Consider the following 22,639-nt stretch of genomic DNA (forward strand, 5'->3'; position numbering starts at 1 on the left):
ATACCTAGTCAAAACTAGGGCATGCAACAAATCATCACAATACCAAGATTTTGTTTACATACCTACTCAGTGAGTCACTGGGACCACAAACACCCCAGAATAGCCAAGGTTTGCGATCGCACACTGAGATCGAAAATATAGTGGTTGATGCAAGAAATCGAATGACCGTATGATGAACAGATGAACAAATGGTCTTGGATCAATGCCAAACCAAGTTTCTTGGTAGGTATGCGTGGCCTCGCCAGTCGCTTAGCTTAACGTTAGGTAGGTAAGTTTGGTTTGATGTACCCCGAAACGAATTCACAATGATTGGAAAAACCAAGATCTTGGGGTGCTGTGACCAAGTCCAAAGGCCGAGAGGCCGAGCGGCCAAGGGAACGGACCCTTGGGAGGTTTCTCGGCCCCAAGAAGCCGGGGTTGCTGAGTGTCAGTTTGTGTGGATGTGGTTGTGGATGTGGATTTCCATCGCAAGCACAAACCTAATCCGGTTATGAAAATGAAATCATCGAACGCCGATCCGGAAATCACAAGCTCAAGGAAATTCATTAGCCATGGTGCCATGGCACCACGGCTGAAATAACAGGAACAGGGACGAGAGGGTGGAAGTGAGGATGAGAGCTACACACTGCCACTATGCATACGCACTCGCACTCGCACTCGCTACGTGACGCATCCCACAAGCTACTCCGTAAGCTAATAAGTCATCCTGTAGGGTCATCATTCAGCCCAAATGCACAGCAACAAAGACATGGATGTCAACGCAAGGCACATGATCCACTTTAGTTTCCCTTCGGCCTCTTCCAGCTCCACGATTACATACGACGTCACAATGCCAACCCCTGTTCCCTCCTCCATCAGCCCTTTGACTTTTTCTTGGATCCTGGTTTTACTTTTGCTTACATTGGATCTTCCCCCGGTCGGTTTGGAATTTCCGAATGCGTATGCCATGCAGGCCATGCAAGCCGTGACATCCGTGGGCCTGTCCTGTATTGTCTGTGCCCTGATGTGTTGACCTCGTTAATGTTTTCCCGCCAACGGTCGGTCAGTAGGTCACAATCAGTCCCACATGTCTTGTGTTGTTGGCCGATGGGGCCTGATGATGATGTTGATGCCTCATATGCCTCATAAGGCTTCCTCGGGTCATCTTTTGATTTGAGTCTTGTATATCAACTTTCCCTTCCCCCATCTTACATAGCCACCACCAAGAGTTTCCTCCCCACTACATACTGGATATTTGAAATATTAATAGTAGAGTACTATTAGTACTACTACTAGTTGACATTGAAACAAATACTTTAACAGCAGCGTGCCCATCGTATCATGGCTGCTGTTGTTACTGTTACTTCCACCACTACTACAACCCATACAAACAATACCAACACCACCACTAAAACCATGTCACCAAGATCAAGTCCCATCCCCTCTCCCCCTCTCAACCCTAGTCCCGCCATCACCGCCTACAAAGTCTACAGCCTCGGCTCCGCCAAACTCGACCGCGAAGCCCGACGTCAAACCCCCGATCTTGGTCGTTTAGTCGCCCACGCCAACATCATCGACAATGTCCGACGCTGGAGTCGCACCGTCGCCATTCCTACTGAAAACGTCGTTGTCGAAGTCGATCCTTTCGACGACTCTAATTCATCAGATGAAGACCTCGAGGATGATGCCGAGGTTGGAACAGTGGCAGTGTTTGATTTCAGCCCGGACGAGGACGAAGACGACGTCACCACGAAGGAATTCGTCGAGAATATCGTTTTGGAAGAACCGAAACCGAATCAAGTAGTGGCGAGTACGGCACCGAGACGAAGACCTCCTCCTCCTCCACCGACGACTTCGACCTATGATATCAAAGATCATTCGTGGAGACAAGCGAGGCCGGTCATGATTCGAGAAACGGCGATTGAAGTTGATGAGGATGATTGATTAATTGATTGGTCGGCATGGGGTTTTCATGATGAAGTTTTTTTCTACCTTTTGGTCAAGCGATTCAGCGGCATCAAACCATTACAGCACGCACGTTTTTATATCCATCCATTCCCTGGCGACGACCCGAAGAAACCACAACCAAAACCAAAACCCAACTACCTCGACATTCTACGTTTTGATCTACTCAAGTGCTGAAAGATCACCACAAACCTTACCCTACCTCCCGCATGCCTACAAATTATGAAGACTCGATCTGGAGCGAGGAGGGGACGAGGAGAGAAGAAGGACGGTGAGGAGGATTGTTCACTGGCGGACAGAGAATGCTAACCAACCGGGATGGAACTCGACGATTGAAAAGCCATCACCTAGGTACCTAGGGACTTATTGTACAACATTACTACGACATAGTGTATTACTATACTTGCATGAATGCATGAATGAATGTCTACGAAGCTATAAGCATACAGTTCTTTATTATCACGAAATTCTTGTCCAGTTCATTATTATTGTCGCCATAGTAAACAAGTCTCCCCGCCTCCAGCATCTCCATACCCATACCCATACCCATACCCATACCCCGCTGCTAAGCCCCCTCGGCCACCCATTCCATTCCAAATCGTGATCACCCCATTCCGACTACCTATGCATTCCATTCCTCAACATTCCAAATTGCGAATCATCTAATCCTGATGCCTGTTCCCCATGCACTACTGCAACTACTACCACACATACAGCCATAATGAAAAAAGTCTTGGAGTCTTGGACGTCTTGGAGATAACATCATTGCCAAGCTTGGAAGGCTGTGTGGCTGCACGAGCAAGACTAAGGCACGCAATGTTACATGAATCAGATACGGGGTAATGATCAACAGAGGGGAGTACTCCGTAGAAACATCAAGCATCCGATGTCTACGTGTACTTGACTGTCAGTGCCAGTGTCATTGTGCGGACGGACTCAAGTAGAGATCGTGGCATCGTTGACATCGTGGCGTCCACTAGGTTGGTATTTATCATACGGACATGTCGATAAGCTCTATGGATGTACGTACATTGCCAAAATAGACTTGACTTGCGATCGATAGTCGATTGCTGGATGCATATCTATTCAGCTGGAATGCGAGCTTCCATGCTTGCATGCTTGCGTGTTTGAATACATGCCAATCATATTTCCAACTCTTCTAACATCCGAAATACATACATTCTCATAATTACAACCTCGTCCTGTTAAGTACATACGTATTCTGGTCCACCGCGGATCGTTCCTAGGCCTAGGGCGATAACGTTCAGATGATTAGATCATACATAATGCTAATAATAATTCTAGTTGGTGGCTGAGATAACCAAGAAGCCAAGTCAAGTCATCTCCATATTTCCTTCTAGCATGGTTGTCGCTCACTGGATGTCTGGATGTCACATCCAGTTCATGTTCATTGGTGGAGATGGACATGGAGATGTTATTTGAAGGTCGAATGATTCGACTCAGCACATACATATGTAGGTACCTAGCTGGTGAACAAGTCACATGGATATTCTTTATATGTGTAGGCAGGGTTCCTGTGGAATGATATTAGGTCACATGTCAAGATGATGCTGGACTTGGTTTTATTACCAACTAAATCCAATGAAACGGCATGTGCTGTACAGTAATCTACCAGCAAAAGACATGTGACATTCAAACATCCCTCCTCCTTATGGTGCATTTGATTGCGGTTGTATCATTTGTTAGTTAACCAGTAAGCAGAGAAATGGAGAGGTAGCCTGGGGGAGGGGAAGTCGGCAAACTTGCCACATGAAACATCATCTCAGAAAGTCACTCCTCACAAGGCTGAGATGAGAGATTCGAGATGAGAGTCTCGATATCCAAATCCACGAATACTATTCCACCTTGCACGTACTACCTACGTCCGTATCCTGCACTCCTCTTATATCTAACTACCTTCTCTTCCCTCTCCTTTCCAGAGTCTACACTCTGCCGCCATGCAAGGACCTTAAGCGCCTCACCGACCCAGCCTACCTTCCTACCCGTCCATCTACCTACCATCCATTCAACAGCATCCCTCTCATTTACATTCACACTCACACCAACACTGGCCAGGGCCAGGTCCCAGTCCCAAAATGCCAACCATCCTCCGACGAATCTTGTCTTCAAGAACGAAAACACCCCAAATTCAAACCAGTACACATCGCACACCAGTTAGCTATGTTATACAAATGGTGACAGCAGGTGTTGCGATCTGGGCCTCGACCGCATTGATCAGTCACCATGTAATTACCACATCTGTATGTTTTCCCCCTCGGACCTCTGGTCTCTCCCCTTCACAACCACCAACTAACATCCCCCCCCCCTTTCCTCCTACTAGAATTCCATCGGCCCATCCATGTACCCAAGCATGCCCGAAACCCTCTCCGTGAACATAATATCCCGACGGCATCAAAAAGGCAAAAACATCCGACTCGGCGACGTGATTATTTTCGACAGTCCTATCTTCCCTCGCGGCAGCGCATGTAAACGTGTCGTCGGTATGCCCGGGGATTACATCTTGCGCGACGAAGCACAGAGTCCGAATGTGGCGGGCGCGGTTGTTTATGGTGGAGGAAGTGGCCAGAACGATAAAAAAGATAATAGAGCTGAGCCGTTAATGGTGCAGGTTCCAGAGGGGCATGTTTGGGTGGCGGGTGATAATTTGCCTTATAGTCGAGATTCAAGGTTTTATGGTCCTGTGCCAATGGCGTTGATTACGGGCAAGTTGTTGTATAATGGAGATGGGTGGTTTAATTGGAGATCGTTTAGAAAGGAGCAGCTGGTGAGGGTGGATGAGTTGGAAGAGTTGGGTTGAGAAAATACCTTCCGTGCTCATACGCTTGAGCGTGTTTACTCTGTCGACGGGGACAGATTCGCGGATTGGATTTGGTTCCAAGAATCGAGTGGTCCATCCATATTCATTCACGTCACTCCAGAATCTGACGGCTTCAATGAGGGGTCTGGCCCAATTCTGGAGAGGTATCACATTCGACACAGGCTGATCTACGATGGTATGAAGTACACAACACTGGAAAGGAATTACAGTGGTCTGTTATTTTGTACACGATGGACAACACCCTCCTCCTCAGTCGTCTATCTAAAGGTCGACGGGTTTCGTCTCTTATAAGGCAGGGGCTCCACCTTCTTCCTCTTCAACTCAACATCACTTCCCTCGATTCCAGCTCTCTGCATCACGCCAGCTGTGGTATCGTCCCAAATGGCGCGGAACAGCGAGGCAGTGATGGGAGTCAACAAATGTCGACTCATGAGATTACGAACGCTGAACCCGTCTCGTTCAGCCTTTTTGGCAGCCACCTCAAGATCCACTGGGATGTTGTCCTTTTGTTGCAGCACGACGATCGACAATCGGTGGTATGGACTGCCCTTCTGGGCATATGGTGGTATCCAGGGGAGAAGAACTTGGGAATCTGGCGAAAGCTTGCCCAGGTCCACGAAAGGTTGGCTTGCTGAGAGGGGAATGTTGAATGCCAGGTAGTAACATCGAGAATCAAAGGCGTTGGTCTCCAGGTTGGGAATGTCAGGGTCGACGACCGCGATGGTGACGAGTTTCTCTCCCTTTTCAAACATCTGCAGATTCAATTGAGGTGCACGTTCGCTGATGGCGGCATCGACAAATTCTCCAGGAGGTACTGAACGCTTGCCAAATGAGATTTTGACATCAACATCGGGGTCGAGAGATGGGACGACGTCCGGCACAACCTTGAGTTGTGTGATTCTCTGCACCAGGACCTTTCGTGGGTATGCCTCCCATTTTTTGCGGGCGAGATGTCTGTAGATGGGTTTATTCATGTCGCCTAGATGAGCATGTCTGTTAGCGATAGATCCCACTTTCCATCTCCCGAAAGAGATAACACGAACCTTTTCCATCTTCAAATCTCTTCTTGACATTCGGATCGTTGATATCTGCCAAAATCTTCAATTTTTCCAGTTGAGTATGCATGCTCCTCAACCTCCTCTGCTTGTACGCATCACCACCAGGAAAAGTATTTGGATCGACTTCACTCAATCTAGCAATCCTAGCCTTTTCAGTCTCAATCTGCTGCAACTTTTCCTCTCGATCGGCAATCAAGATCTTGCGAGCCTCCTGAAAACACTGGAATGGCAGTTGATCAAACGGAACCCCTGGAGAGTTGGCAATTGCTGCACGACGTCTTCGAGATCCGATCGGTCGGATGCCAGCTCTTAGAAGCTTCCTTTCCAATCGGGGTGCGTACACCGTTTCGGGTTGTGGGTTGCGGTAGTAGGAGGTGGATGACTTTTCGACTTGGGCGGCATCTTGATGCTTCGCACTCGATGTGGTCAGTCGGCGGAATTGGATCCCTGAATGGGGTTTTTCGATGGTGAGGGATCTCAATGAGTGTAATAATTGAGCACTTGGGGCTCGTGAGGGTGCCATGGTGATGGTCTTGCCCCGTTGTGTCGGCCGTGTCGATGGCTAACAAAAAGTTCGATGCAGTCGTGAATGAACGAATTCGTCGTTGGAGCTGCTGGAGAAGCTTGACTTGGCTGATTGTGGTTAGTGTATATATCACGTGTCAAAATCGGTTTTCGAGACCTAGTCTACATTCGACCAACAGAACATAACATTCAACGTTGTGTATTGTTGATGGTTGTGTTCTTGAGGATTTATATATATCTAAGAGAATGGACAGGTCTTGTTCATGGCTGTGTCGATACAGTAGCAAGAAGTAGTTCACTGAGATGCCTTCATTGTACCCGACTCTACAAGCGCGACCATGCGTCTATAGCGGCCGTCCTGAGTAGACAAGTTGCACACGATTCATTTTCTGACCATGTCAATCCGGGCTCACCATGTTGACTATGTAGACAAGCGTGTTTCCAAGAAAGTAGGATTTCAAACCTGGTTCGAATGAAAAGCAAGCATCCCCTGGCAATAAAGACAAATTACAGCGAAGCACTCTACCCACAAGAGGCCGACATCTTCACTCTTACTGCTCCACACCAAAAATGACAATCCACACTCCCTGATTCGCTCCAACTTGACTATCTTGGCACCTTTTTTCGCCGTCACTACTGTTGAAAACTGCACCAAACCCCCCTAAACTCCGCTGCATGCGAACAGGGACTGATCCATGTTCTGACCCAGCTTCCAACGTCCACCATTATTGGATCCCAGTATCTCAATTTCCGACCTTCAAGACTACCTTACTACCTTAGGTACCTAACATACCTACACACCATAACAACGGGGAGCCAACTCCAACTCCTTCTCCCACGGCTCTCTCTCTCGACCTGTTTTTCGTCTGTACTACCAATCGATCCTGCGCTAGAAATCTTCCTACCACCGCGCCGAATAAACCCGTCGGATCAAACACGTGAGAATTCTACCTCACTATCGACCTTTTGCCGATTTTATCTCCTTTTGCCCGCCTCGAAGTCAACGCTGTCAAGACGTCTGTGACGTAGGGATAAAGGAAGAGAAGAAAGGAAAGGGAAAGAGAGCAGAAACATAAATCATCCTTCTACATAACTTCACACACAATGGTTCACAAGATCCTCTTCTGGGCCGGATTCGGTATGTTCAGTTCGAACCCTTCTCGAGAGTCCTTTCCCATATATTTCCCCTGACATTCAGTTGGCTCCCCGACCACTCATCTCCAGATGATATATTTGTATCATGCCCACTAACAAATTATCCCCCATACTAGGCATCGCAACGCGATTCGTTCAACTCGGCATTGAAATGCGACCACTGTTCCAACGAGGTGCCATGTGGGTATACCCATTATTCGCCGGGATTGGAGGATCATTCGGATACTGGTTAAAAGGTGTCGAGGATCGACAAATCAAGCTCTTGCAGCAAAGAAAAGACATTTTGACTGAGAAGCGGAAACGACGGGCCGAGCGAGAGGCAGGTGAATCTCAGGTCGAGACGGCGGGGATTTTGGCTAGTACGAGTTAAAAGAACAAGAAGAATGGAATGGAAGATACATACATGTGATTTGGAGATGGGGTGAGATGAGAGAAAGGGTTCTGTCGAGGCTGATTGTCGTATATTACCGAAGACATTGAGCTGAGCAGGTGGATGGGTTGAGGAGGGGTTCGATGCAGAAGCTGCAGGCAGCCAGGCAGCTGGTTGGAAGGTCTATGATGGGAGTCCTGGTTGTATGTGTCAAGTTACTTTGTCACGATCAGGACTCGAAGCGGAGAACTGGAACCAACTCCGTGGTTCTCTTGCTCTTTCTCTCTCGTGTACAAAGCTCGAGCACGATTGTACGATTAGAGTGTCTTGTCATGATGCTCTCAAAAAGAAAGAAATTTTAATCTTCTGAACTCGTAACGTTGGTAAAGGCAAAGGCGTAGTTCAGTTCATTCGATCCCAATCTCATCAGAAACTGAAGCATTCTAAACATCTTAAGACATGTTCGAATTGAAGTGGAGAGGTTTTATCTATGCGTGGAACATCAAATCAACTCGACCTGTTGTTCCCACCAACACATAACATATATCGCATTTCCATGTGCGACTTTTGACAAGCAAAACTCCGCAGCGTATTGTCTGAAAAATGTACAAATCCAAAGCTTACCCACACATGGTGATACAGTCAGTCACTTTTTCTCAATTCTGGCGCCACTTCATACATTCGATCATGTCTTGGAAGGCTGCAGCTCGGACCATATCGACCTTATGCGACAACTCTCGTGATGATACCAGTGGCAACTGTTCGACCACCTTCTCGGAGGTTGAATCGCTCACCAGGCTCCATGACGGTTTCGTGGTGAACCTCCATGATCATCTCAACGTTGTCACCGGGCATGACCATCTTGTTGGGGTCATCGTTCTCCGGAGGCCACTCCAAAGTGACGGCTTCGGTGGCTGTCTTGATGAAACCCATAGGCCTGTAGCTGGTTCCGAATCCAGATTTACGTCCACCTTCATCGGCAGTCAAGCAGTACATCGACACGAGAGCCTTCTTGTGTGCTTTGGCAGATCCTGGCACGACGATACACTGTCCACGGGTCAAGTCCTCACGTCGAACACCACGGAGCAACAATCCAGAGTTGTCACCAGCTTGTGATTCGTCGCAGTGCTTGTGGAAGGTTTCGATGTCGGTGACCTTGCTCTTGATTGGGGTTTTTCCGTGTCCAATGATCTCGACCTCGGAATCCTTCTTGAGGACACCACGCAACACACGTCCAGAAGCGACCGTACCACGTCCGGGGATACCGAAGACTTCTTCAATGGGCATCATGAATGGCTTGTCGGTGTCTCGAATGGGATCGGGAATCCAAGTATCGACGGCTGCGAGCAACGCATCAATCCTTTCTACACCAATGTCGGGCTTCTTGCCTTCAAGGGCGCAGAGGGCTGAACCAAAGATGATAGGGGTGTCGTCGCCTTCGAAGCCATAGGTGCTGAGAAGTTCACGCATTTCCATCTCCACAAGTTCCAACATTTCGGGGTCTTCGACGGTATCGACTTTGTTGACAAAGACAATGACCTTTTGCACACCGACCTGTCGAGCGAGCAGGAGATGTTCTCGGGTTTGAGGCCTGGATGTGTTAATGTCTTCTGATTGCCACCAGACGTCGTGGGCGTTCTTACATTTGTCCGTCACCAGCAGCCACCACAACAATAGCTCCATCCATAAGTGCGGCACCAGTGATCATGTTTTTGATGTAATCGGCGTGACCGGGACAGTCAACGTGGGAGTAGTGACGGCTCGGGGTTTGGTATTCGACGTGGGCAGAAGAGATGGTGATACCACGCTTGCGCTCTTCGGGGGCTTTATCGATGGAGCCATAGTCCAAGAATTGGGCAAAGCCTTGCTCTGCTTGTCTTTTGGTGATGGCGGCAGTCAAAGTTGTCTGGCGGGAGGTCAATAAATATGCTGGGAGCACTGAGTGCGGCGAGGTAGATACGTACTTTGCCGTGATCGACGTGGCCAATTGTACCTGTTGTCGTCAGCGTCATAACAGAGCGAACAAGACAATATTCTCTTACCAATGTTGACATGTGGCTTGTCTCTGGTGAAAGCTGCAGCATATGTTCTAGCACCAAATCTCTCATGGCCAAAGACTCTGTTGACGGGGTTCACACGAGCGGGTCCGACAACATGCCGAGAAGTGCGCAAGAGGGTTGTGAGAGAGCGAGAGAAAGCCATTGCGACGCCTGAGGAAGAACAATGATGGACAAAAGAAGGAAGACCCGAAAGCTGAATCCAGCAGTTGTCAAGTCGACAGTTCAGGGCGATGGCAGTGGAACTCAAAAAATATATTCAACTGCGGCAGCAACCGCAGAAGCAGCAACAGAGGTCATACGAGCATTTTGGGAGTTTAATGGTCCACCGTAGATGGGATGTCCATATCGGGTTAGTCCTATGGGAATGCTCACGTGATCATCATCGATATCTTTTTGGATGATGCCAATGAACGACCAGAATTAATGACAATGGAACTTGAAAAGGCGTTTTGCAGATCAAGGACCGGCTAATGAATGTTTCTGTTGCTATCTGTAGTCTTGAGTTGTTGACATGGCTGGGTCGAAAGTGGGCTGAGCAGGTGCATCTCGCACCTTCCATCTGAAGTGTCATCAAACAAGGCCACGTCTTCTTTCCAAATGCACTTGACAGTCCCATGAGAAGAACTGCCTTCTGCGAACCGCTCGAGACACTTGGATCTAAGGAGATCTAGGGGACATCCACCCAACATGACTCTCGATGAACTTTCCAAGTCCTCAGACACGGAGGGATCGACCAAGCCCTCTTCACCCATTGTCCGTCAACCAGACCTCGAAGCATACGCCCTCTCAAGGTTTGATGAAGCAGTTGCTGCTGGGAAGCTCATCTATGGACCCTCGACGGCTGAGATTATAGATGACAATGGATTCAAGGTACGAAGTGGAGGCAAGGCAATGATCAGCCAGCTGTCCTCTAACTAATTGATTCACAGTTTGAGCTCCGTATGGCTCCAGCTGCTCAAAAGAAACCCATCATCTCACATGATGCCCCAGAAAGGAAGGACGGGAAGAAAGGCAACCCATTCTTGCCACCGAATCCTGAAGAAATTGTGTCGACCGTGGGCGATCATCACTACTTATTACTCAACAAGTTCTCCTTCTACCGGCCAAGTCTATTGATCACGACCAAACAGTATATTTCACAAGAAGAGGCTTTGACAGCTGGTGATCTCACTGCACTCTGGGCTGTCATGCAGACTTTCTCAGGTCGCTACCTAGGAATCTACAACTGCGGCTACCACAGTGGATCGAGTCAGGGGCACAAACACATGCAGATCTGGCCATATCCAGATGAGGAAAAGCTGGGATTCAGGATATTTCCCAGTTATGCCACATCAGAGAGCCTCATCGCTGATAGCATCCCAAAAATCCCTTATAAGCACTTTGTGCTTCGACTGCCAGCAAATGCTACAGCCGACACTTTGATACAAAATCATGATAGATTACTCGAAGCAACCAGACATGCTCAACAGCAAGCAGGATCAGGATCTGCACACAATGTCATCATCTCAAAAGAATGGATATGTCTGATTCCACGACGTCGATCTGGATTCGAAACTGGGTCTGGGGTCAATTCTGGGGGAGTTACAGGCTGTGCTGTGGTGACGAGCGAGGCCGAAAGACAGGCCTGGATTTCTGGAGGACCCGCTGCATATTTGAAGAGTGTGGCCATAGCAATAGATGACTAGGAAAGGGGATATATACATGGATGTTACCATTGAATAGATTCATAGAATAATGAAATGTACACAATGCTTATAGCAAGATTTGATATCTGATATCTCTAGTCATGGTGGGGAATCATGCAAGGCTGCGGATCAACGTCATAATCGAATAAATAATCTTAGCCCATGTTTTCGTCGATCCATTTTCTGCGCAGGCATGTTTACAACATTCTCTTCATACCCACGACGCCCCGACATTTGCGGCCCCATTATGACCAACAAAAGATACTTGCGGGACTGAAATACGATGGGAAAAGGTGAAACCATCGCCAGCGTTCATTTGAAGTCCTAACTAACCATCTTGTAGGAACGGATAAACTCTACGTATGGCCCTCACCACATCTACTCCCTCTTGACCCAAACCCTCACTCTTTCAAGACTGACATCCACCTGCGATCGTAACAGATTACCCACTCGGAGTGGTCCTCCAGCGATGCCTACTCGGCCTCGGCAGGTTCCGGTGTACGCAATAGCGACAAGAGTCGATACGCATCATTCAAACGACTGCCCTACAATTTCTGCGCCTTGAGCCTTCAACCCTTTACCACCCCAGTCTGTACGGCGACAGGAGTCATCTTTGACCATGAAAACATCATCCGATGGCTATTGAAGCACGACACAAACCCTACAGACGGAAAGCCATTGAAACAGACTGATCTCATCAAATTGAATTTCGCGAAGAATGACAGCGACGAATATGTCGACCCTGTCACATACAAGGTGTTTACAGACAACACCCACATTGTCGCAATCCGTCATGGCGACTCGGCCAACGTGTTTGCGTACGACACCATCGAGAGATTGAATATCAAACCCAAGGTGTGGCGGGACCTGGTAACCGATGACGAGTTTTCTCGAAAGGATATCATCACATTGCAAGACCCGCAGAACATCGAGGCGAGGAATCTAAGCTCATTTAAATATTTGAAAGATGGAGAGGACTCTGGTATACCAAAGGAAGAAGCAACTATCAACACGGCATCCCTGGGCAGCGCAGCAGATCTTAAGATTATGAAAGCCAAAGAAGCCGTAGCCAAAGCCCGAGCTGAGAGAGCGAACAACACCAACAACAGCCAATCTTCGAATTCCAAATCATCCACAGCTGTCAGCAAGAACGCTGCTTCATCAACCCAAACAAGAACCACCAAAGCCGTGCCTTACAATGCGACTGGACACACTACAGGTCAGGCGGCGGCCTCATTCACCTCGACTGGACTCACACCCAACACTTCAGGATCGTTGGCATTGATGACGGATGAAGAATATCTTCTCCGACGAGGGAGGGTCAAGGGGAAAGGCTACATCCGACTGGAGACGAGTTGCGGCCCTCTCAACATCGAACTCTACCCGGAGTACGCGCCAAAAGCGGTATGGAATATGACGCGGTTGATCCAAAAGGGCTACTACGATGGGATCATCTTCCACCGCAATATCCGCAACTTCATGCTCCAAGGCGGCGACCCAACAGGCACGGGAAGAGGGGGAACGAGCATCTGGGGAAAGAATTTCGCGGACGAAATCGAGGGGCCGAGGATCCACGACCGACGCGGAGTGGTAAGCATGGCCAACAAGGGTAAAAACACAAACTCGTCACAATTCTTCATCACATATCGACCTGCGCCACATCTGGACCGGAAACATACCGTGTTTGGACAGGTTGATATGGATGACAGCGAGTCAGTGCGGGTGCTCAAGCTATTGGAGCAGACTGAGACAGATAAAGACGACCGGCCCAAGCAGGAGATTAAAATTATACAGGCAAAAGTCTTTATCGATCCATTTGACGAGTTTTGGAAGTCCAAGAATCAACAAGATCAGAGAGAAAAGGAAAAAGAAGAACAGAGAAGGTTGGACAAGACCACGTGGACGGGCAAAAGAATTAGAGATGGCGGGCCCTCCGTTGGTGATGCTAACGGTGCCAGTGGAGGAGTGGGTAAATATCTCAATCTCCCAACAGCATCAGGTTCGAGACGACCACAGGATGACGAGGACGAAATCGTCGAATTTATCGACGAGCCAGAAGAGCCCGTGCGGAAGAAGAACAAAGGTGCAAGCGGTGGAGGGTTTGGCAATTTCGACGGTTGGTAAAATATTGATTCAGATTCTCTTGCAAAGGTCATCTCAATGCACATTGTATACGAGACGCAGCGACGATCTCGGTACGGCACTACCATTCGACCTATATCCAGGAGAGTCTATCTCGGTCTACTAGGCCCGATCGAACTCTCCGGAGTGTGAATGGCCGATTGTTCGAATCATGATATCTCCCATACACAAAAACCCACCGACCTAGACGGGAGATCAACGAAAGCCAAAGCACTGCAGACCGAACCAGCGACAAAAGTGCAATTTCCCCTGTCGCCCGTCGCCATCATCCCAGACCGCAAACCGTCCATCCATCCATCCATCCATGACTCCCAACAAACCAGTTCAGTTCGATTCATTCCAACAGATTCAATTCCGTGGTATAGGATCGAAGCCCACCTCCTTCATCCGAACAATCCACTTCTCCTTCAACTTAGCATGAGCTTCCGCATGACTCTTGTCGATTGTGGAACGAATATACCAACTCAGGAGAAGATTACACCTGACAACATTCTTCTCAATGATATTAATAACCCTCCCACCGTCACCAACCTTGATTTCCCACCTCCCAAAAATAACCACCCCACTACCAGCATTGGTAAACGTCTCCATTCCAAACCTCGTCTGTCGAATTGCCGCATGATAGACCAAATTCTGCGACATGCCGAACCCAATATTCAGCTTATCGACAATTTCAAACTGCCGAAATCCGTTGGTGGAGATCGTGTTGGCTTTTGGATCTAAATCGTCTTGTGTGAGCATCACATATGGCGCGTCGAGTGCGATATCGAAAGTCGGTGCTATTTCCCGATAATCGACGCATTTTGGATCGGATTCGGGGATTTGGTTCACGCTTTGTACTAGTGGGTTGAGGTTGATCATGGTTGTGGGACTGTGGATTGAAGCGAAGATGGCGGCGAGACCTTGTTCGAGGATGGTGGCGGGATCTTGTCCTTCTTGTGCGGGTGGGAGGACGAGGTCGGTGATGTACCCGGATCGGATACTGGTTTGGAGGAAGGCCATTTTATTTTTTTTTGGCGGTGTGATTAGTCAGATGGGGCTGGAGGGGGATTTGATAGAGAGAAGGAGAGGTCTATGAAGACGTGGTGAAGTCGTAAGAAAGCCGTTCAGAATAATGTCGTACAAGATAGGGATACTTCGAGTGAGGGTGTGGTTGGTTGGTTACACGGATGCGACCGCGTCGCGAAATGTGATAGCAACTGGGTCAGATCCAGGTCTCAAGGTAGTGGGCGTATGTTGAAGTGTAGCCTTTGATGCACAACCAGTAAAATCTCTCCCAAGATGATGTCGCCGTTGCTGTCGTTGTTGTAAGACGGCGACTGTCTCGTCGACTTATTCGACGACGTAATCAATTAATGATCAATCAATCAATCAATCGATAATAGCGTCGTAGAATCGATCGGCTCCACAATCGTCAACTGTCAACACTGACACTGACACTGACCCTCACTCAACAAGCGACACTCAACGCTAGCCGCCCGTTAGGTAGTCAATCAGTCGGTCAAGCCAAATGAATATTCGAATGTTCAATGTCGTTCTCTTTGACAGATGGGGTTAGAGACCACAGAATAGAGAAAAAGAATTCGAGTTGATTACTGGTTTACTACTCCGTAGAGTGATTGAAAACTGGAAAGCTTGGTTTGATCGGTTCAAAGGTGAGACGAATTGGGATAGGGGCGTTTTAAGGCTGACTGTTTTGCGAGATTCGAAATAAGCGCGGACTTTGGACTTTGCTGGCAAATAATAATGACGATGGCGATGTCGAATTTCACAAAAGTTTCGAAGCGCTGTCAATCAAGTCATAAAATCATGTTTGATCAGTTCAGGTCAAGTGTAAGAGAGAGAATGTGGTTTGGTGGATGAGATGGTAGGTGATTAAGATTCAAGTTAGGTGGAGTTGGGGATCTGGATCTGGGTCAGGATAAGCAAGATCCTGTAGGCGCCGGGACGCTTGAACGAGTAGGCTAATGATAATAATAGTAATGAGTCCTAAAGTTCCTACTTTAGACTGGTAGGTAGGATACACTGGTTTGGTTAGAAGCTGCTGTAACCCGAGCTGAAAGAGAAATCAAATGTGGTAATGGGTATAAGTAGGTAGGTAGGTACCTAGTAATAACTAAGTCTTTTCGTCCTTAGCTTGTATGTCGAACAGCGGTGGACAACCAACAACCCGTTTGGGGTTCACAGGGCGAGATGACTGGTTCAGCTGAGCCTCGAATTCAGCGTCTGGCGGGACGTGGACGCGTGTGGATAGACGCATGGACTTAATAGGTTCATGAAATAATGGGAGATGAAGAGAAGTAGGAAAGTTGGTGCATTAGCTGCCCAGTACTGTCTATACCTAGGTACCTTTGTAAATAGAATACTAATAACTACTTCGTCGAGGTTCTTTTATTGACAACACCTATCTCGATTAAATCGGGAGAATTCGAAAGAGAAGTGAGGGAAAGCCGTCAGCCACCTCGCCCACAGCTTCCTTCTTGGACTCGTATTCATCTGCTTAACTACTTAGTCGTCCTAGTTGCTAGTCAATCTTCACTCGCTTAGGCCACCATGTGTATGCAGGTGCAAGGTACCATTCGCCTACTACTACAGTATAATACTTAGGTACTTAGTGCTGACTCCTGGTAAGAAAAAGAGTTATCAAGACCGATTGAGTCGCATTTTCCAAATGTCCCAATACTAGAACGTCCATTTCGGTCTCCGCTTGCAAAGCCTGGACCGGCGGTCTGGGCCCGTCCCTCTGACACTTCTGGGTACTGGCCCCTCGACCCCTCGGCCCTTCGGCCTCTCCGCATTACTTAGGACTGCTTATTTCTTCGCCCATATCTTTTCCTCCAAAGCAGAGTAACCGAGTCCAAGGCCACTAAACCTATAGCGTTTAAGTATCGGGGAACCAGATACAACGAATATAGGGCCCTTACCTCCGGCATAGTAAATTAAGCATGGTGCAAGGGCGTATGAAGGTATCAACACAGCCGCGGTGCACGTCGATGAAACAACAGCCAAGTGGCAGCGAAGCCAACACACATAACTAGCCGGGGAGTCATCCGCTTTGCGCTTCCCATGTGTGAATAGCTATCGCTGGATAGCTTCAACCAACATTTTGGATTTTCAGTGTTTCAGTCTGGATAAGTTTTGATTTTGAGGCTAATGTTAGCAAAGCCCGTGGACTTTAGAACTCAGTATAAATATATGGCGGGCCTATCGGTGCTGTGCCCTGGCCGTGTACTATGTCATTCGGTGCGCATTGAAACATAGATGCGTCCATGGTGGTGGTGTCTATGTGGGAGGGGTCAAAGTCAGAGCCCCAAACATCAGACCACCCATTGAAGGAGGAACAATCGTCTGAGGTTGATTGGAGAAAACCATTGCAGCCAAGGGGCGATGTGAGAGTGCAAAGTTGCCCATTGTACGATTGTGGCAGATTCGATTGCGATTGAGCGCCATGGATTGAAGAGGAGCGTCTGGAAACTTGTGCATGAATTCCAGGCCAGTCGTCGTCGTCTTCTAGTTCATTTTGCTGTAGTTCTGTCTCAAACACCATTCCTACGCTTGTTGATGGTCCTCTTTTAGTTGAACCCGTGCAAGGTTGCAAAAGCAATTGTCCTTCCCTTTGTCCAGGAATTGCCGGCATCTGTTTGGGAATCTGACGACCTGATGACGGGATAGCACTGGATAGTTCAGGGAATCGTTGAAAAAAGTCAGGCCCCATCGTCCAGCTCTTGATGTCGTTGATTCTTTCGTCAAATAAGGGACTGGGTTTGTAGAGACCAGTTTCAAGATCGTGGGTGTAGCAGTCACGAAATTCGAATGGCCAGATGAGCCGCATCTCAGACTGGTACATGTACCAGAAATCGTTGCCACAGTATGCATGCTCGTCGAAGATGGCGTGTTGGCGGAAATGGGGCCAGGCATAATAATCGATGCCATAGTTATGTGCGACATGTTGTGATGGCCTGTAGGTATACCACGACGGAAGACGCTTGTACCGCTCGGCGTTAGACTCAGTGCGAAATTGTATAAGTAAGTGCATGGCCCTCAGCATCGCTAGACGTTCGGGCTTAGGTATCGGTCCGAACAGAGCTTCGTCAATGCGGCGCATCATGTCTAACGAGGGATGCAGAGGACCACGTCCGGCGATGACATCCCACCCTTCGACCACTCCGCGGACCAGCACGTCCTCTGATTCGGCATCATTCACAGGCTGTATATCTGCTGCCCAGTCCAAACGTTCACTGAGAACCTCGGTTACAAATTTCCAAAAATTGCCTTGCCAAACAGCTTGTTGGCCTGGCTGACGAGCCACATGAGTACGACAACAGCAGGAGTTCCGGGGGTTGACCCAACCGTACTTCCCAGCGACTGATGTCGACTGCTGTCTGCCCACACCGCTGGATTTTACAATGGTACCGTCACTTGATGACGGACGGCACTGCTGCACCAGTTCCGACCTAGACCGTATGCTGTGCTGGCTAATCTTGCTATTGGGATTAGGCATTGTATTCGCAAGCTCAGACGGACTGGCTGATCTGCCTCCGATGTCGAATAAAGTAGGTTGGGGTGTTGTCCATACTAGGCGGTTCTCCTGCAACGACGTCCTATGAGGGAGACTCCTGCTATGACCACCTTCAGAAATCACCTGAGCGTTTCTGCTGCCATGATCTTCTGCTTCATCATCAGACAGCTTCAGCGGTTTTTGAACCGCGAGTAGTTGAATATCTTTCAATGTTTTGGTCACCGAATCCCTTTCGGCCTCCACCTTTTTCAATTGCTTCAACAAAGCGGCAACTTGCCCGTTTGCGTCCTGTCGCCTCAGCTCCTCCACCAACCTCTCGAGATCAGCAATTCGGGCACGTTTACGTTCGCGAGCCTCACGTTGACATCGTCGGTCGATTTCTCGCTTCTTCAGGCGTCGCAGAGTAACAGTCTGCCCGTCGTCGGCACGTACCAAGTCGCGAGGATAAGATTCCTGACTAGTCGAGGGTTCTTTAGTGGCCATCTGTGGATTGTGGAACGAGATGTGAGCACAAGGGATTGGGAAGATTGGGAAGTGAATGTTGAGATAACTCGGCGGCAGCGGTGTTGGGGTTGGGCTCGTGTCTTATCATCTTGAAGCCAGGGTCAAAGAACGTGGGGCTCGATAAGGGATCCGACAACAACCTGGTTGGGTATGGCCCCTCATGCCTCCTGGCCAGCGCCCAGATCGCCACGGTTGGACCAAGCAAAAGTTGCCTTCTTGCGGGGTTACGGGGGTGGGAACAGCAGGCCGAGGGGCTCGTTTCATTAACCTCCGACCAACAGCGAGTAAGCCTTCTTATCCGAGAAACCTTGTAGAAACCTTGTTCGACTCAAAAGAACTTTCCAATGTTGAGCGGAGGAATTCTGTGATAAAGCTAGGGTTAGGTAGACGACACGATTCTCGTCCAGAAGATAGCGCTTAAGATGACTCGTCAGGGGATTATCTTTCTCCCGCGCAACGTCTCTCGCAAGACGAGGATGGGGGGTGTCGAGATGTTCGGCTAGTTGGTCCATGAGGGTTGCTCTAGTTCTCTCACTTTTTGCAGCAAATTCACGGATATAATGTGCGGTCTGGAGTCTCTGAGATGTCGCTCAGGAAGTATACTGAGGCAGCTCACTTCCTTCAAGCCCCATCAACATCAAGAGTGGGCGTGTAGGTCAAGCTTAAAGACTTGAAGTGAAATGTAAACACATCTAGGAGCCTCTGAACTAGAGAGAGTCCAAGACGACAGATAGGTTTTAGGGAACAGAAAACAAAACCAATGTGGATGGTGACTCATATGACCATACCGCGACCTTCAACGTATAGTACGACATACGAAGCCGTTTCATGTATTCGTGGAAGAGACTATCCTCAGGTTTAGTTAGGTGTAGGCAGTTCATCCCTAGTAATGATCCATAGTTTTTTCGAGAAGGGGCCCTTGGATATCCAAGTGACGTGCATGCCCGATGTCAACCCAATCACATCTCCCGCCTTGAAGCTATGCTTTTTCCCGCTCTCCGTCTCAATCACGTCGACTTCTCCTTCCAACAGTAGTATCGTTTCATCGCCCAATACGCCGGTATAGGGTGTAGTCATAGTGCCATCAGGCTTGAGGTCCGACGCCGCGATGCCTTTGCCCGAGCGCCACACCCCACTGAGCATAGTCCCTGTAGAACCGTGGGTTCGGATGAAGTAAAGCTCACCCGCGACAAGGTCGCCTTCCTTAGGCTCCGTAAAGTGATACTCAATCCAGTCTTTCGGGTTGTCGCTGGTATGGTTAATCTTAAGTTCGAGTGGATCACCTGAGACCGGTGATGTTCCATCCCAGATACACCAGAACTTTTTGAAGAATGGTCCGTCGATCTTCCATTCCACCTCTAGTCCCTTGGGGGAGCTGATGATAGAGCCTGGGCCCACCCGATATTGTTGGCCCGTTGTAAGGACAGTCAATGTGGCGGTGCCGTCAATAACACAGGCTGTCTCATCTCCCAGCGGCGCAGAATAGTTGACAATGTTGAAGCCGTCAGCCTGACAGCCTGGGGAGGTTGCGCTAGTCCTCCAGAGTCCAGCACTGAGGTTTCCCGAGGCTCCGAAAGGACGAACGACACAGATCTCTCCGTGCACCTGCTTGCCTCTCTTAGGTTCCTCCCATTCGAAAGGAGCCCACTTCTCCGGAGGAGGGCATTGCACCTCGCCGTGAACAACGTGAGATTTGGGTTGTGCCATGTTGGTTTGTTTGTTATCCCTATTGAATCAAAGATAATGATTTCTCTGTTACAAGTGCCTTGCCTGAAACATCCTTTCTGTGAGACATTGGTCTCTCCATATATACCCTTCAATATTGCTAGTCAGCACATTTCCCTATTCCACCCAATATATTGTCGAATCGACAATTTCGATGCCATGAGGCCATCCTGCAATTCCTTGTGCGCGCGTCTGCACAGATACGTCCCATGATCAGAGCGAGCGCCGCCTTGCTCTATCCCAGCTTGATGGCTACCTGATGAGATAACAGTTAGGGAGGTGGTAAGATTCAAAGCCAAGCTGGCGAAATCGAATCTGTATCAACGACTGAAGGCCGCGTAAGAACAAGGAAGTCCGATGCGAGTCAATCGGACCAATCATCGCCATTGAATTAACTTTACCAGCGCACTTGACATCGAATTTGACGATTCGACTAGCGCGCTTTACCCTGCAAGGATCCTCGGCCCACACACATGAGCCTAATTCGTTTCCACGCATTGCTGATCACACTGTGGCTCAAGTTCGATAGACAACAAGTCACGAATAACTATTTGGTATGAAATGATCTATTTGACGTTTCGGCGGCTCCTCCTTGGACACAAGCCGTCGTAATGTCGTGGGCTGAACGACCAGATCACCAAAAGAAGCTTCGCGACTATCTCGATCGAATCGATAAAATCGACATCTCATATACTAATTTGTCAGATAACAATGTCTGCCGCCATCTTTGGATACTTCGGGGTTCGCTCAAGTTCAAAAGTATCTGTCGGGATGAACAAGTAACTTACTCAACTCGCAAGTCCTGATCAAGTTTCTTTCTATCTCTTCCCTCACGCAAATCCAACTACACAAGACACCTCGAGGCACAACAGCAGCCACTTCGAACGGAATCTCTTACCAAAACCCACTCCCCCATTAAAAAGAGACACCATGCCAATCTATCTTAGCATGCAGCGAGTACGCTTCTCCAGTCCGGATGCGTACGAGAAATTCAAAGTACTCTTCGCCGATACGCGTCGACATCTAATGAAACTGCCAGGGTTTCTACACCTCACATGGTGGGAGCACCCGGATGATCGCAGTTGGTACAACGAGTGTAGCTTCTGGACGAGCCGGGGCGCGCTATACGACTGGCATAAAGACACGTACCATAAGTTCTGCAAGACGTGGGCGTCTAATGGCGCCATTATGGAAGACATTATCACCAACTTCGAGCTCGTCGGTACCCGGCTACTACGTATATGCCCGGTATGTAACGAGACGCAGGATAAGAAGTACGACCTTGCGCAGGAGCAGGCCGTGTTGCACGAGCAGTGTCCTAAGTGCGGGTTTCACTTTCCCGTGTTAGAGGAGACGCCGTCGAGCTTTGCGGTGTTTAAGGACGCAGTGCCATCAGAGACGACAGAGAAAAAGGAGCAGAATGGTGAAGCTGCGACTGGATAAAAACACATCTAATCAGCTGGTCGCCATGGACAAGGTTCCACCTGCGGCGGAGTGGTTGTGGCTGATAGGGTTAATATATCGGTATCGAAGGAGGCTCTACAGCTGCCAATATCCTAACGACTTATTTGAAATGGGACAATAGAGGCCGGCCGGAGCTATCAAGCGAAGGCCATGAGCCTCAGCTTTCTATGCCAATATGTGAGAAAGTAGCTCATTGACAAGCCATCAAAATGTCATCACATTTCTCCTGGGGTACTTGTCGACAGTATGTCGTACATATGTCTGAACCTATATGTCATACTGAAACCTATGACCTCCCCCGTCGATGTGAAGTGCAAACAAGGCGCCGGCGACACTCTGCCTTCAAAATGTTCAGATGAGATCTTCGTCTGCCTTGAACTTTGCTGCATCTTTCCATAATCCCAACTTCTCCACCATTGGTCTATCGTTAATTGCAAAAAGGAATGCATCATCCTCTTTTGATGTGCAAGTGTGAGTGATCTTACTCCAAGCGGGAACCGCGAACGTGTCCTTGGAGGACCAAACAATCTTTTGCGCCTCTTCAGTGTTGGGAGCAAGGACTGAAGTATATCCCTCGCCTTCAACCACGTGATAGACAAATGACACTGTCTCCTGACTCTCCGGGGAGGTGCTCCCAGCGGCGATCCGT

General features: G+C 48.7%; 9 protein-coding genes across 9 annotated transcripts; 6 read left to right on the forward strand and 3 right to left on the reverse strand.

The window, feature by feature from the left end:
• Positions 1 to 1,180: 1,180 nt before the first annotated feature.
• PV10_04670 (uncharacterized protein) lies at positions 1,181 to 2,400 on the forward strand. Its single transcript, XM_016369244.1, has one exon. The coding sequence runs from the start codon at positions 1,321 to 1,323 to the stop codon at positions 1,921 to 1,923; it is 603 nt and encodes a 200-aa protein (XP_016225032.1). The 5' UTR covers positions 1,181 to 1,320; the 3' UTR covers positions 1,924 to 2,400.
• A 1,640-nt stretch (positions 2,401 to 4,040) lies between these two features.
• PV10_04671 (signal peptidase I) lies at positions 4,041 to 4,762 on the forward strand (the record flags this gene model as incomplete). The annotated part of the gene is made up of 2 exons (XM_016369245.1): positions 4,041 to 4,205; positions 4,286 to 4,762. The coding sequence occupies 2 exons, from the start codon at positions 4,041 to 4,043 to the stop codon at positions 4,760 to 4,762; spliced, it is 642 nt and encodes a 213-aa protein (XP_016225033.1).
• Positions 4,763 to 4,969: 207 nt separating this feature from the next.
• On the reverse strand, positions 4,970 to 6,416 carry PV10_04672 (uncharacterized protein). Its single transcript, XM_016369246.1, has 2 exons — positions 5,827 to 6,416; positions 4,970 to 5,762 (listed from the first exon to the last, which is right to left on the reverse strand). Exons 1-2 carry the CDS (start codon positions 6,362 to 6,364, stop codon positions 5,041 to 5,043), a joined length of 1,260 nt encoding a protein of 419 aa, XP_016225034.1. The 5' UTR covers positions 6,365 to 6,416; the 3' UTR covers positions 4,970 to 5,040.
• Positions 6,417 to 7,100: 684 nt separating this feature from the next.
• PV10_04673 (uncharacterized protein) lies at positions 7,101 to 8,297 on the forward strand. The gene is made up of 2 exons (XM_016369247.1): positions 7,101 to 7,504; positions 7,638 to 8,297. The coding sequence occupies exons 1-2, from the start codon at positions 7,471 to 7,473 to the stop codon at positions 7,889 to 7,891; spliced, it is 288 nt and encodes a 95-aa protein (XP_016225035.1). The 5' UTR covers positions 7,101 to 7,470; the 3' UTR covers positions 7,892 to 8,297.
• On the reverse strand, positions 8,265 to 10,243 carry PV10_04674 (translation elongation factor Tu). Its single transcript, XM_016369248.1, has 4 exons — positions 9,934 to 10,243; positions 9,856 to 9,884; positions 9,535 to 9,797; positions 8,265 to 9,482 (listed from the first exon to the last, which is right to left on the reverse strand). Exons 1-4 carry the CDS (start codon positions 10,091 to 10,093, stop codon positions 8,615 to 8,617), a joined length of 1,320 nt encoding a protein of 439 aa, XP_016225036.1. The 5' UTR covers positions 10,094 to 10,243; the 3' UTR covers positions 8,265 to 8,614.
• Positions 10,244 to 10,388: 145 nt separating this feature from the next.
• On the forward strand, positions 10,389 to 11,670 carry PV10_04675 (uncharacterized protein). The gene is made up of 2 exons (XM_016369249.1): positions 10,389 to 10,821; positions 10,881 to 11,670. The coding sequence occupies exons 1-2, from the start codon at positions 10,639 to 10,641 to the stop codon at positions 11,634 to 11,636; spliced, it is 939 nt and encodes a 312-aa protein (XP_016225037.1). The 5' UTR covers positions 10,389 to 10,638; the 3' UTR covers positions 11,637 to 11,670.
• A 170-nt stretch (positions 11,671 to 11,840) lies between these two features.
• PV10_04676 (uncharacterized protein) lies at positions 11,841 to 14,945 on the forward strand. Its single transcript, XM_016369250.1, has 3 exons — positions 11,841 to 11,929; positions 11,980 to 11,996; positions 12,078 to 14,945. The coding sequence occupies exons 1-3, from the start codon at positions 11,920 to 11,922 to the stop codon at positions 13,758 to 13,760; spliced, it is 1,710 nt and encodes a 569-aa protein (XP_016225038.1). The 5' UTR covers positions 11,841 to 11,919; the 3' UTR covers positions 13,761 to 14,945.
• Positions 13,888 to 15,182, reverse strand: PV10_04677 (uncharacterized protein). Its single transcript, XM_016369251.1, has one exon. It carries the CDS (start codon positions 14,778 to 14,780, stop codon positions 14,127 to 14,129), a length of 654 nt encoding a protein of 217 aa, XP_016225039.1. The 5' UTR covers positions 14,781 to 15,182; the 3' UTR covers positions 13,888 to 14,126.
• A 6,274-nt stretch (positions 15,183 to 21,456) lies between these two features.
• PV10_04678 (uncharacterized protein) lies at positions 21,457 to 21,969 on the forward strand (the record flags this gene model as incomplete). Its single annotated transcript, XM_016369252.1, has 1 exon — positions 21,457 to 21,969. The coding sequence occupies one exon, from the start codon at positions 21,457 to 21,459 to the stop codon at positions 21,967 to 21,969; it is 513 nt and encodes a 170-aa protein (XP_016225040.1).
• Positions 21,970 to 22,639: the final 670 nt, after the last annotated feature.

Source organism: Exophiala mesophila (genome assembly GCF_000836275.1).
Source record: "Exophiala mesophila strain CBS 40295 unplaced genomic scaffold supercont1.3, whole genome shotgun sequence".
In the NCBI taxonomy this organism is placed as follows: domain Eukaryota; kingdom Fungi; phylum Ascomycota; class Eurotiomycetes; order Chaetothyriales; family Herpotrichiellaceae; genus Exophiala; species Exophiala mesophila.

Excerpts from the sequence above, each read along its gene's own strand:
- PV10_04670 (XM_016369244.1), top strand. The coding sequence starts at position 1,321 with ATGGCTGCTGTTGTTACTGTTACTTCCACCACTACTACAACCCATACA.
- PV10_04672 (XM_016369246.1), bottom strand. The coding sequence starts at position 6,364 with ATGGCACCCTCACGAGCCCCAAGTGCTCAATTATTACACTCATTGAGA. Across the intron at positions 5,763-5,826 it reads GAGATTTGAAGATGGAAAAG|GCGACATGAATAAACCCATC; the intron begins GTTCGTGTTATC and ends ATGCTCATCTAG.
- PV10_04673 (XM_016369247.1), top strand. The coding sequence starts at position 7,471 with ATGGTTCACAAGATCCTCTTCTGGGCCGGATTCG. Across the intron at positions 7,505-7,637 it reads CCTCTTCTGGGCCGGATTCG|GCATCGCAACGCGATTCGTT; the intron begins GTATGTTCAGTT and ends CCCCCATACTAG.
- PV10_04674 (XM_016369248.1), bottom strand. The coding sequence starts at position 10,093 with ATGGCTTTCTCTCGCTCTCTCACAACCCTCTTGCGCACTTCTCGGCAT. Across the intron at positions 9,798-9,855 it reads GCCACGTCGATCACGGCAAA|ACAACTTTGACTGCCGCCAT; the intron begins GTACGTATCTAC and ends ACCTCCCGCCAG. Across the intron at positions 9,483-9,534 it reads GCTGCTGGTGACGGACAAAT|GCCTCAAACCCGAGAACATC; the intron begins GTAAGAACGCCC and ends TAACACATCCAG.
- PV10_04675 (XM_016369249.1), top strand. The coding sequence starts at position 10,639 with ATGACTCTCGATGAACTTTCCAAGTCCTCAGACACGGAGGGATCGACC. Across the intron at positions 10,822-10,880 it reads TAGATGACAATGGATTCAAG|TTTGAGCTCCGTATGGCTCC; the intron begins GTACGAAGTGGA and ends ATTGATTCACAG.
- PV10_04677 (XM_016369251.1), bottom strand. The coding sequence starts at position 14,780 with ATGGCCTTCCTCCAAACCAGTATCCGATCCGGGTACATCACCGACCTC.